Raw genomic sequence first — 9,678 nt, forward strand, 5'->3', positions numbered from 1 at the left:
TTAAAAGAGAATTTATGTGGTCAGCATTGCAATAACGTGCTATTATTGATTATTAGAAAATTATTCCCAACATCAGAGTAATTATTAAAATTTTTTTCATAACACTTATAATTTTGTGTAATACGAAAATATTTTCATTCGATCGCGAATGTAAACAATAGTGTACAAGACACGAATACGAAACATGGCGCCATCCGACTGACGTCACGCCATGTTCGTACTAGTTCGGCGGTCGGAGGGCGCGCCAGCCAATCACAGCTCAGCGCGGCTGCAGTCGGCGGTAAGAGCGAGACGCCGCACGACAGCTGCGCACACAAGCGTGCGACGAAAAGAGGACAGGAGTACTTCTAATTACGACACTGCTCCTTCCAATAGTGCATGATATAACAATTTTTTCGCAAATTAGCCAAAAACATTAAATTTATCACTTAAACAACCGCAAACATTTTACACGATATTCCACGGTATTTTCACGATCAAATTCGTGCATAATACATTTTAAGATTTTTTGTCGTTTTTCCACAATTTAATAATTTCTTTCGCAAAACTCGCAGCAAAACGTAAATAAACACAGTTTCCCATACGAAAGCCGCGAAAACTCACCAATTCATCGTAAGACTGGGCGTGCTCGTTGCCTCCCAGTCGAGTCGTCGGGCAGCACCTGCAACCGCACCGAACGTTAAAAACTTTTCAGCGAAGTTTCAGCGAGTTTGACAGCCGCAGCCACGTGCGTCCGCGACCAAACAAACAATATAAGCTCAAACCCGGCACTAGGAAAAGCTCAGACCTACCTCTATCGTCTCGACTCTTTTAGCAGTGTCTGCAACAGAAACGGCCAAAATTACCACATTTGTCGACATATAATCATTATACGAAGGTATTTGGAGCCAAATTACCTTTGCAGTTTCTTTCAGAGGACCGCCCGACAGAAATTTCGCTATCAGAAAGTAGAGCTCTGAAATCGGGGAAGCTAACATTACACGACCTCGCCAATAGACACTCACATATTCGAGCCTTATTTTACAAGCACCACGCTTACCGGAATGACCCTGAAGCTCCTCGTTCGACTCCTCCATAACCCTAGATTTATTCCCGAGGGTTAAAACTTAACTTCACATTACATTTACTGTAAAAATCTTGCAAACATTTCACTTTACATTGTTGACGAACAGATAATGCAACCTTCTGTAATAATAGCAAAATGGCGTTTGATCTGTCAGTCAAACAGATTACTGTGTGTTCGTGATGGTAAAACGGTCCACACAATGATTTGGACGATACAGTCTAGATGTCGCTACTGATGAATAAAATGTTTTCTGATTTCTTTCAATAATACTTGTATATTTTTTTCGTTTAATATTTAAAATAGAATAACGCTATTAGACTCAGTGTAGTTTTTTACTTAAAAGCCAAAACAGGATGACCTTTAACGTGACCTGATTAGCAGTCCTTGACCCCCCGTTCGCCAGGATTGACCCAATAGTTTGGTGCTAATTTTCTGCTGGCAACTTTAGTATCATACGTCAATGCGTGCCGATAATGCGAGTTTTGTTGAAAAATCGTAGTAAAATGTATAAAATCGTAATTATATACGATGGGGTTTGGTGTTGATCGGTGTTTAGTGTGTGAAACTATAAGTGATAATAGTAGTTTTAGTGAAGACATTGAGTGTTGGAGGACATTATTGCAGCGAAGCCGGGGCGGTGTCGAGATCTCGCGAGTGCTGCACCTCTGAGGAGCGGGAGACCCGCGGGCGCCGGCGGAGCCTCGCCCGAGCATGCTCCTGCAGCAGTCGTGTGCGCTGCTCACCAAACACACATGTACGTGACCAGATCCTCGTAATTTGGGTCACTGGTGTTCAATAGGCCGTGTTATGATCAATATGTATCGATTGTAGGCTAAATATACTCGTGTCCTGGTGTCCCAAGCACTGAAGCGGCTGCACACAGCCCGCCCGCAACGAGGCCACCCTCTGGAACATTCCAGAGAGTTCCTATCACTTAAAAACACCATTATGCAAATCTCGAAGATAGCTCCACTGATAACAACTGCATGCTATTTTCGTAAACAACAAGTTTTAGAACTAACAAAACATTTACTCGGCCTTTTAAATATGTTTTAATACTTCTTCTCTACTTTTTCTTGGGTATAATATATCTATATTTTAAGTATAAAATAAGAAAAATAGAAAACAGAATGTACTTTTTTTTGTTTAACATTATTATTATTTATCTCTTTTCCAATCAGCCCTGGAATCACTTGTGTTGATTATTTTAATCTCTTATTTGTGTATCCACTGATGTGTCATCTCCCACTTTTGTGGTATCATCACAGTAAGGCTGATATTATACTTAATACAAACTTATATTACTATCATCTTCTTTTACACATTTCTTTTTGAATTTAATATGCTGAAATTGTAATTTCAAAATTTTATGTAAGACAAATTTGTCTGACAAAATAATATAGAGATAGTTTTGAGCTAGGTTGGTAATGGAGTCAGCAAGTGCCTTCAGCTGGACAATAAATGGTAAATTGATACCTAGTCTTTGGGTTGCATGAACTCATATTTTCACAGCATGAACAACTTTAGAAGTCTGAAAGTGATTTTCACAGGAGAAAGTAACAAGATGTTTAATAACGCAGTTACTGTTGAACATGTAATAATTAACAGATTTAAAAAGTCTAAATACCCATGTTCTTAAATGGCACTCCATTCAAATTTTATCAAAATCAGTCCAGCCATTTTCATAGTTGTAGGTTACATTGTCATCGGGTTTGAGGCTACCCTGAAAATTTCACTCTGCTAAACTTATCGGGAAGTGCCTCAAAATTGAGTCGGGTACAAACAAAAAAGAAAGTTAGTGTATAAAAATTTAGGAAAATATGTTGTATTATTCATATGGTATTATTTGTATAATAATGTAATTATGTTGTATTATTTATACTTTATTGCACATAAATAAACAACTTGGATAAAATGTTCTTGGAAATTTCATGTACAAAGACGAGCTTCACCCAAAGTTGGGTTCTCTTGGGAAAATGTATAGTATTCTTTTAATATAGAAACATATGTTTCTAGAAAATTTACCATCATTTTTAGTGCAAGTTTGAATTTTTGAAGGGAACAGTACCTACAAGGGTATATTGGCTGACAGTTTTTTTTATATTATTACGACTTTCCTGTAAAGGTAGCTTTTTTTTGAGGTTCATAATAAATAGATTAAAAGGAGACAACCACCTTGTTCAAAAGTATTTTATTGAATACAAGTGAGGAACCAACACTAATGGATTAATTTGTGCTTGTAGAAACTACCGGCATGTCTGTCGCGTCGGCGAGCGGTAGTGCGAGCGCAGGCGGGGGCGCGCCCAGCGGTGGGGCGCGGCCAGCGGCGGGGGCGCGGGCGGCGGGGCGCGGCCGGCGTGGGCGCGCTGGGCGGGCTCGGCGGCTCGCTCGAGGACAAAGACTGCGACCTGCTGTGCCCCGTGTGCTTCGAGCTCATCGACGAGGCCTACGTGACGCGCTGCGGCCACTCGTTCTGCTACGCGTGCATCAGCAAGGCGGTGGAACTACACCGCCGCTGCCCTAAGTGCGGCGCCGCGCTGGCCTCGCGCGAGCACATCTTCCCCAACTTCCTGCTGAACGAGCTGGTGGCTCGGCGGCGGGTGCGAGCCCGGGCCGCGGCCCCGGCCCCGCGCGGGCCCAGCGTGCGCGCGCTCGTGGCGGCCGAGGCCCGCCGCCTGCCGCTGGCCGACGTGGACGCCATGCTGGAGCTGCTGACGCGGCGCAAGCGGCTGCTGGAGGCCGAGTGCGCGGCCGCCCACCACCGCCTGCTGTACGAGTTCCTGGCGCAGCTGCACCGGCTGCGCGCGCAGCAGCTGCAGCAGCTGGCGCGCGAGGCGGCGCTGGTGCGCGGCGACATGGAGCACGTGGCGGGCGTGCTGCGCGACCTGAAGGCGGGCGCGGCGGGGCTGGCGCGCCTGCCCGACCCCGGGCCCGACGCGGCCCCGCCCGGGCCCGACGCGCCCGCCGGCGACGCCGTGCGCGCGCTGCGTCAGGAGCTGGCCGACCTCGCCGACAGCGTGGGCGACGCCGCCGCACACACTGAAGGTAGTACCTTGGGGTACTCCTCTTACAGGAGAGGCACTTTTAACTGTGATAGATAGATCATTGCGAGTGTCTGTGTACATATGTTATGTTAATCCTACTGTTGTGAGTTGTTTATTAACATACAAACCATTAAAACATTTAGCAATTACGATGACTGGTAGATATAATTAATGCTCTACTGTATCAGAAGCTGCAGTAGTTCCCATGTCGGGCAGTTTTCCTTCGCATGTAGTATATCGTGGTCTCTCCCGCAGGCGGCAGCCTGGTGGGCTCGGAGGAGGAGAGCTTCGCGGGGGGCGGCGCGGGGGCGGGGGACGCTCTCGCCGCGCGCTGGAGGAGGCTGCACGCGCACTTCGATGACTTCGTGCAGGTAACGTGACGAGCTCGCGCTGAGCGGCAATAGATTTGGTTATAACTTGGATTATATTGCTGCGTTTCCCGAAATTTGGTTATTGTACTTAATACGACGGTCGTCTGTTTGAACTGTTTGACCCCAACACAACATGTCCTCCGCAGTGCTACTTCGCCCACCGAGCAGACGAGCTGTATTTCCCCGGGTCGTCGTCGGCCACGCCCGCGCCGCCCACCTTCACCCCGGCCGAGCCCTGCGCGCTGCTGGGCGCGCCCCCCGCGCCCCCGCCCGCGCCCTCCGCGCCCCCTCCTGCGTCCTCCGCCGCCGCCAACGATGAGAACCACGTACCACTGGGGCCCACAGAGCGCACGCCGGCCGCACACGGCGGCGACCAGCGCGCGCCAGACGAGCTCACAGGCGACCCCGGGCCCAGCCTGGGGCCCACGCCTGGACCCACGCCGGCCCCGGACGGGTCCCCGGGCCCCGACCTGGGCCCAGGCAGCACCCGCAGCGCCAGCCGCGGGCGCGGGCTGGACGCCTTCCGCGAGGACCTGCTGGCCTTCACCCGCTACCGCGCGCTGCGGCCGCTCGCCACGCTCTCGTACTGCAGCGACGCCATCAACTACTCCACCATCGTGTCCACCATCGAGTTCGACAAGGACGAGGAGTTCTTCGCCATCGCGGGCGTGACGAAGCGCATCAAGGTGTTCGAGTACGAGAGCGTGGTCCGCGACTGCGTGGACGTGCACTACCCCTGCGCCGAGATGCAGTGCTCGCACAAGATCTCGTGCGTGTCGTGGAACGCGTACCACAAGAACGTGCTGGCGTCGTCGGACTACGAGGGCACGGTGAGCGTGTGGGACGCCGGGACGGGGCAGCGGTCCCGCGCCATGCACGAGCACGACAAGCGCTGCTGGTCCGTGCACTTCAACCGCGCGGACGTGCGCCTGCTGGCCTCGGGCTCGGACGACGCGCGCGTCAAGCTGTGGGCGCTCAACGCCGAGCGCTCCGTGGCCACGCTGGAGGCCCGCTTCAACGTGTGTTGCGTGCGCTTCAACCCGCGCTCGTCCTGCCACCTGGCCTTCGGCTCGGCCGACCACTGCGTGCACTACTACGACCTGCGCGCGCCGCGCCAGCCGCTGGCCGTGTTCCGCGACCACCGCAAGGCCGTGTCCTACGTCAAGTTCCTGGACGCGCGCACGCTGGTGTCGGCCAGCACGGACTCGGCCCTGAAGCTGTGGCGGGTGGAGTCGCCGCGCTGCGTGCGCTCCTTCACGGGCCACGCCAACGAGAAGAACTTCGTGGGGCTGGCCACGGACGGGCGCTACGTGGCGTGCGGCTCGGAGAACAACGCGCTGTACGTGTACTACTCGGGGCTGTCGCGGCCGCTGCTGGCGTACCGCTTCGACGCCGTGCGCGGCTTCCTGGAGCGCGAGCGGCGCGACGAGGAGCCCAGCGAGTTCGTGTCCGCAGTCTGCTGGCGGCGCGCGCACGACACGCACGTGCTGCTGGCCGCCAACTCGCAGGGCACCATCAAGGTGCTCGAGCTCGTCTGAGCGCGCGCAGACTCTCATCTATACAGCCGTTACGTGTACACCCCGCTCCAATGTGCTCTGATGTAAAATAAATGCGGATTTACTTACTGAAGGTCTGACTCTTAATGAATCATCGGCCTAGCCTTTTCCCAACTATGTTGGGGTCGGCTACCAGTCCAACCGGTTTCAGCTGAGTACCAGCGTTTTACAAGGAGCGACTGCCTATCTGACCTCCTCAACCCAGTTACCTGGGCAACACGATACCCCTTGGTTAGACTGGCTGTCAGACTTTTTCAAGCGTCTGACTACCTGTAACGACTGTCAAAGATGTAGGAATAACAGCCGGGACCCACTATTTAACGTGCCTTCCGAAACACGGAGTAACTCGTTATGACAAAGCTAGTCACCCATCTACCGACCAACCGCGTCAAGCTTAGCTTAACCTGTGATCGAATCAATTATGCGGTTATAGCTTAGCCACGAGCTCTTAATGATCAATCGATAATTATTATTGCTTGTTGAATCAAATATCAGCTCGTGTATACTGATATATGGCAGTGTTGTGGTCACAAGCTCAGGTCCTAAGTACGAGACGTCTAGTCGAATCCAGAAGAAAAATATTTAAGATATTTTAAGAATTCTTCTCTCGAAAAAGTCATTCCTTCCTTCATCATCATCATCATCATCCACAGCCTTTATCCTCCCACTGCTGGGCATAGGCCTCCCCTTTTTCGTGCTAATTTCTACGGTCCTGTGCTAGTCTCATCCAGACTCGACCCGAGACCTTTATAATGTCATCGACCCATCTTGCTCCCGGACGACCGACGCTTCTTTTGCCTTGTCTTGGCCACCATTCTGTCACCGCCTTAGTCCACCTGCCATCACTTCGTCTGGCCAAGTGGCCTGCCCAGCTCCACTATTCCTTCCTTAGTCTATAAATATTGAGTGAAATTCTTTGGCTTTCATTTTAAAGGCACAGGTTTGAATAAGAGGGTTGCCATAAGCAGGGTTGTCATAACAAAAATAAATAATAGAACAAGTTACTCAGACGAGTCTTTATTTAAAAAATATACTCATAATCATTTTCTGAACAGTGTTGCCATGCCGCACCATAGCTAATACAATATTAACAATTCTGATACAACATAATATGATTTGGAAGCTCTCTCGCTACTGAACACAAGGGGCCACATCAATGACTCAGCATCGCAGTACACTGCAGTGTCAGGTGGCGGAGCAGCAGATCTCTGAATAATCAAAAACTGACTCAAAAACTATCCACAGAAAGTTCACAAATGTGCGTCAAGTACTACGTCAAACAAATATACAATTAATACGAACAGTTTTAAAGTCTGTATTCGATCGTCAAACACACGCCGTCCCTGACACTGCAGTGCCCGCACAGTAACCTGCAGGTTGTGCTAAAGCTTAGCGTTCGGATTGTATAGTTTGCGGGATCGCGTCAGTTTCTTGGGGCGAAGTCGTCGGACGAGTCGGAGGCCTCCTTATAGGTGCAGCTGGTGCGGGAGGGGCGTCCGGGACGCGCGGCCGGGCGCGGCGTCCCGGACGTGTCGGACGTGGCGGACGTGACGCCGCGCCGCCGGGCCGCGAACTGGCGCGTCACGTCCGAGTAGCGCAGCGAGCGACGCTGACCGGGGGCGTCTGTGTGTACCAACATACATGGATATCATTATAGCAATAATAAAAAGACAAGTTGTGCCGACCCCAAATCAAATAATTGGGATGAGGGCAAGGGAATGATGATGGTAATTATGAATTGCTGATTTCACTGCTCGGATAGTCAAGAGGTTTAGGTCACCACGCCAAATCCACTATTTGCGTGAAATTGTGTGATCCACGAATGCTTGTCCTGAGTCTACATATTTTGGTCTATATGTGACTTGAAAGTTTGTGCAAAGACTCATTCCTTTCAGTGGGAGTTGTTAAAAAATGTCACGTTATTGAATGACTGTGACTGGGTAGACAAGTTTAGCATTAAATGAAAAATGCGAAAGTCTAGAAAAAGAAGTATAAAACGTTGTCATATTCAAAATCAAAAAGTTTTTTTATTTCAAATAGGCCTGTTGCGTTTCTCAGGCACTTTTAAAACGTTAAATTACTGACTCTAGTTGCACAGATCCAAAGCGTCATTTATTAGTATTTTGATAGTTAATTAAATTAGTTGTCCTAGCACAGGCTCTGTGGCATAATGTTCTTTTGTTGTAATAACTTTCGTGAGAATAATTCACAATTTGATACAATGAAATCGTCCAACATGTTTTCCTGTCTGTCTAGCATAACCACCCGTGATCAAAATAGAGTTGTTGTGTTACCCTTGTCTGAGCGCGCGTCGTGTTCGCTGTCGCTGGAGGCGGACGGCGGCTGGCGCGGCGAGCGACCGCTGCGAGGGGACTCTGCAGTAAACAAGCACTTTGTAATAAAATTGAAAACAATACTTTATCTGTATAATAGGGTTTTGTCAAAAAATATATGTTTGGTCCATCAGACAGATCTCAAAAAAATAACGCACACAACATATTTTTAATGAAATAATTAATTCTATGATATTTTTACAATAAATTAAACTAAACTAATATTTACATTTTTTTTAACTATATCAATACAAAAAGAAAAATATACATTATTTAAAAAGCGTCAAAAAAGACATCTTCATGCCAAAGTCGGGAAACGTGCCCAGAAGGCTGACTGCATTGCCAATTCTAAATCTAATCTAATCTATCCGAAAAACATAGATTGAAAATTTTAAATTTTATTATCTATAAATTTATTAAAGGATTCTTCTAACATTGGGGACCCTAGAAGGCAAAGTGAATACTGGTCTACAACTTTTGTAATAATGATTGATTTTGAATTAGCATAAAACGAAGGGACACCTCGTGTGACGTCACTTACCAGTACGCTCTTTACTAACAAGTGATGTTACTAGCCCCTACTATTTTATTATCATAAGTGCTGTTCGCCCTAAGTCTTTTTTTGAAAAATCTTTCTGACGGAATAAACAGATTTATATTATTACATTTAGTTAAAAGCCCTACATGAAACATGATTTTTGTAATTTCACATTATGTTGTCAAGTAAATCATGTCGCAGAACCCTTTTCCCAAGCAGTGGGCTGCTACAGCCCACATGATCAGTTTGCTTACTTTTTTTGTTGTTCACAATCGGTGACTCGTCGTCACTGGACTCTGACTCCGATGAGCCGGCCGCCACGCCTACGGGGACACATTCTATTTTATATTCCACATCTTTCGACGCCATCTAGTCGCAAACTAAGCAAAGCTTGTATTATGAGTACTAGACAACTATAATAATTCTAAATACTTAAATAACAAAGACACAGAACAAATGATCGTGCTCATCACACAAATATTTGTCTTGGGTAGGAATCGAACCCACGACCTCCGGTATAATACTCAGCGTCACACCACTAGACCAACAGGCTAGTCAAACATCACATCCCTATTCAACAAATCGACATTCCGTAAATAAAACAACTGAAATATTTCAGTTTTAAATTATATTTGGTAATCTTTTGTCGCTTTACTCATGAATTATATCTCTAACTTGTTTTATTAGATAAACTGCAAAGATATTTTACATCTTTTAAGTATAGTTATCAGACAGATGTGTGCAAGGTAAAAATACATTTAAAAGTGATG

General features: G+C 47.7%; 1 protein-coding gene and 1 pseudogene across 1 annotated transcript; one reads left to right on the plus strand and one right to left on the minus strand.

The window, feature by feature from the left end:
- Positions 1-3,414: 3,414 nt before the first annotated feature.
- LOC113506828 lies at positions 3,415-6,042 on the plus strand (annotated as a pseudogene).
- A 986-nt stretch (positions 6,043-7,028) lies between these two features.
- LOC113506830 lies at positions 7,029-9,349 on the minus strand. Its single transcript, XM_026889672.1, has 3 exons — positions 9,163-9,349; positions 8,332-8,412; positions 7,029-7,660 (listed from the first exon to the last, which is right to left on the minus strand). The coding sequence occupies exons 1-3, from the start codon at positions 9,275-9,277 to the stop codon at positions 7,461-7,463; spliced, it is 396 nt and encodes a 131-aa protein (XP_026745473.1). The 5' UTR covers positions 9,278-9,349; the 3' UTR covers positions 7,029-7,460.
- Positions 9,350-9,678: the final 329 nt, after the last annotated feature.

Source organism: Trichoplusia ni, assembly GCF_003590095.1.
Source record: "Trichoplusia ni isolate ovarian cell line Hi5 chromosome 26 unlocalized genomic scaffold, tn1 tig00003836_group25, whole genome shotgun sequence".
Classification (NCBI taxonomy): domain Eukaryota; kingdom Metazoa; phylum Arthropoda; class Insecta; order Lepidoptera; family Noctuidae; genus Trichoplusia; species Trichoplusia ni.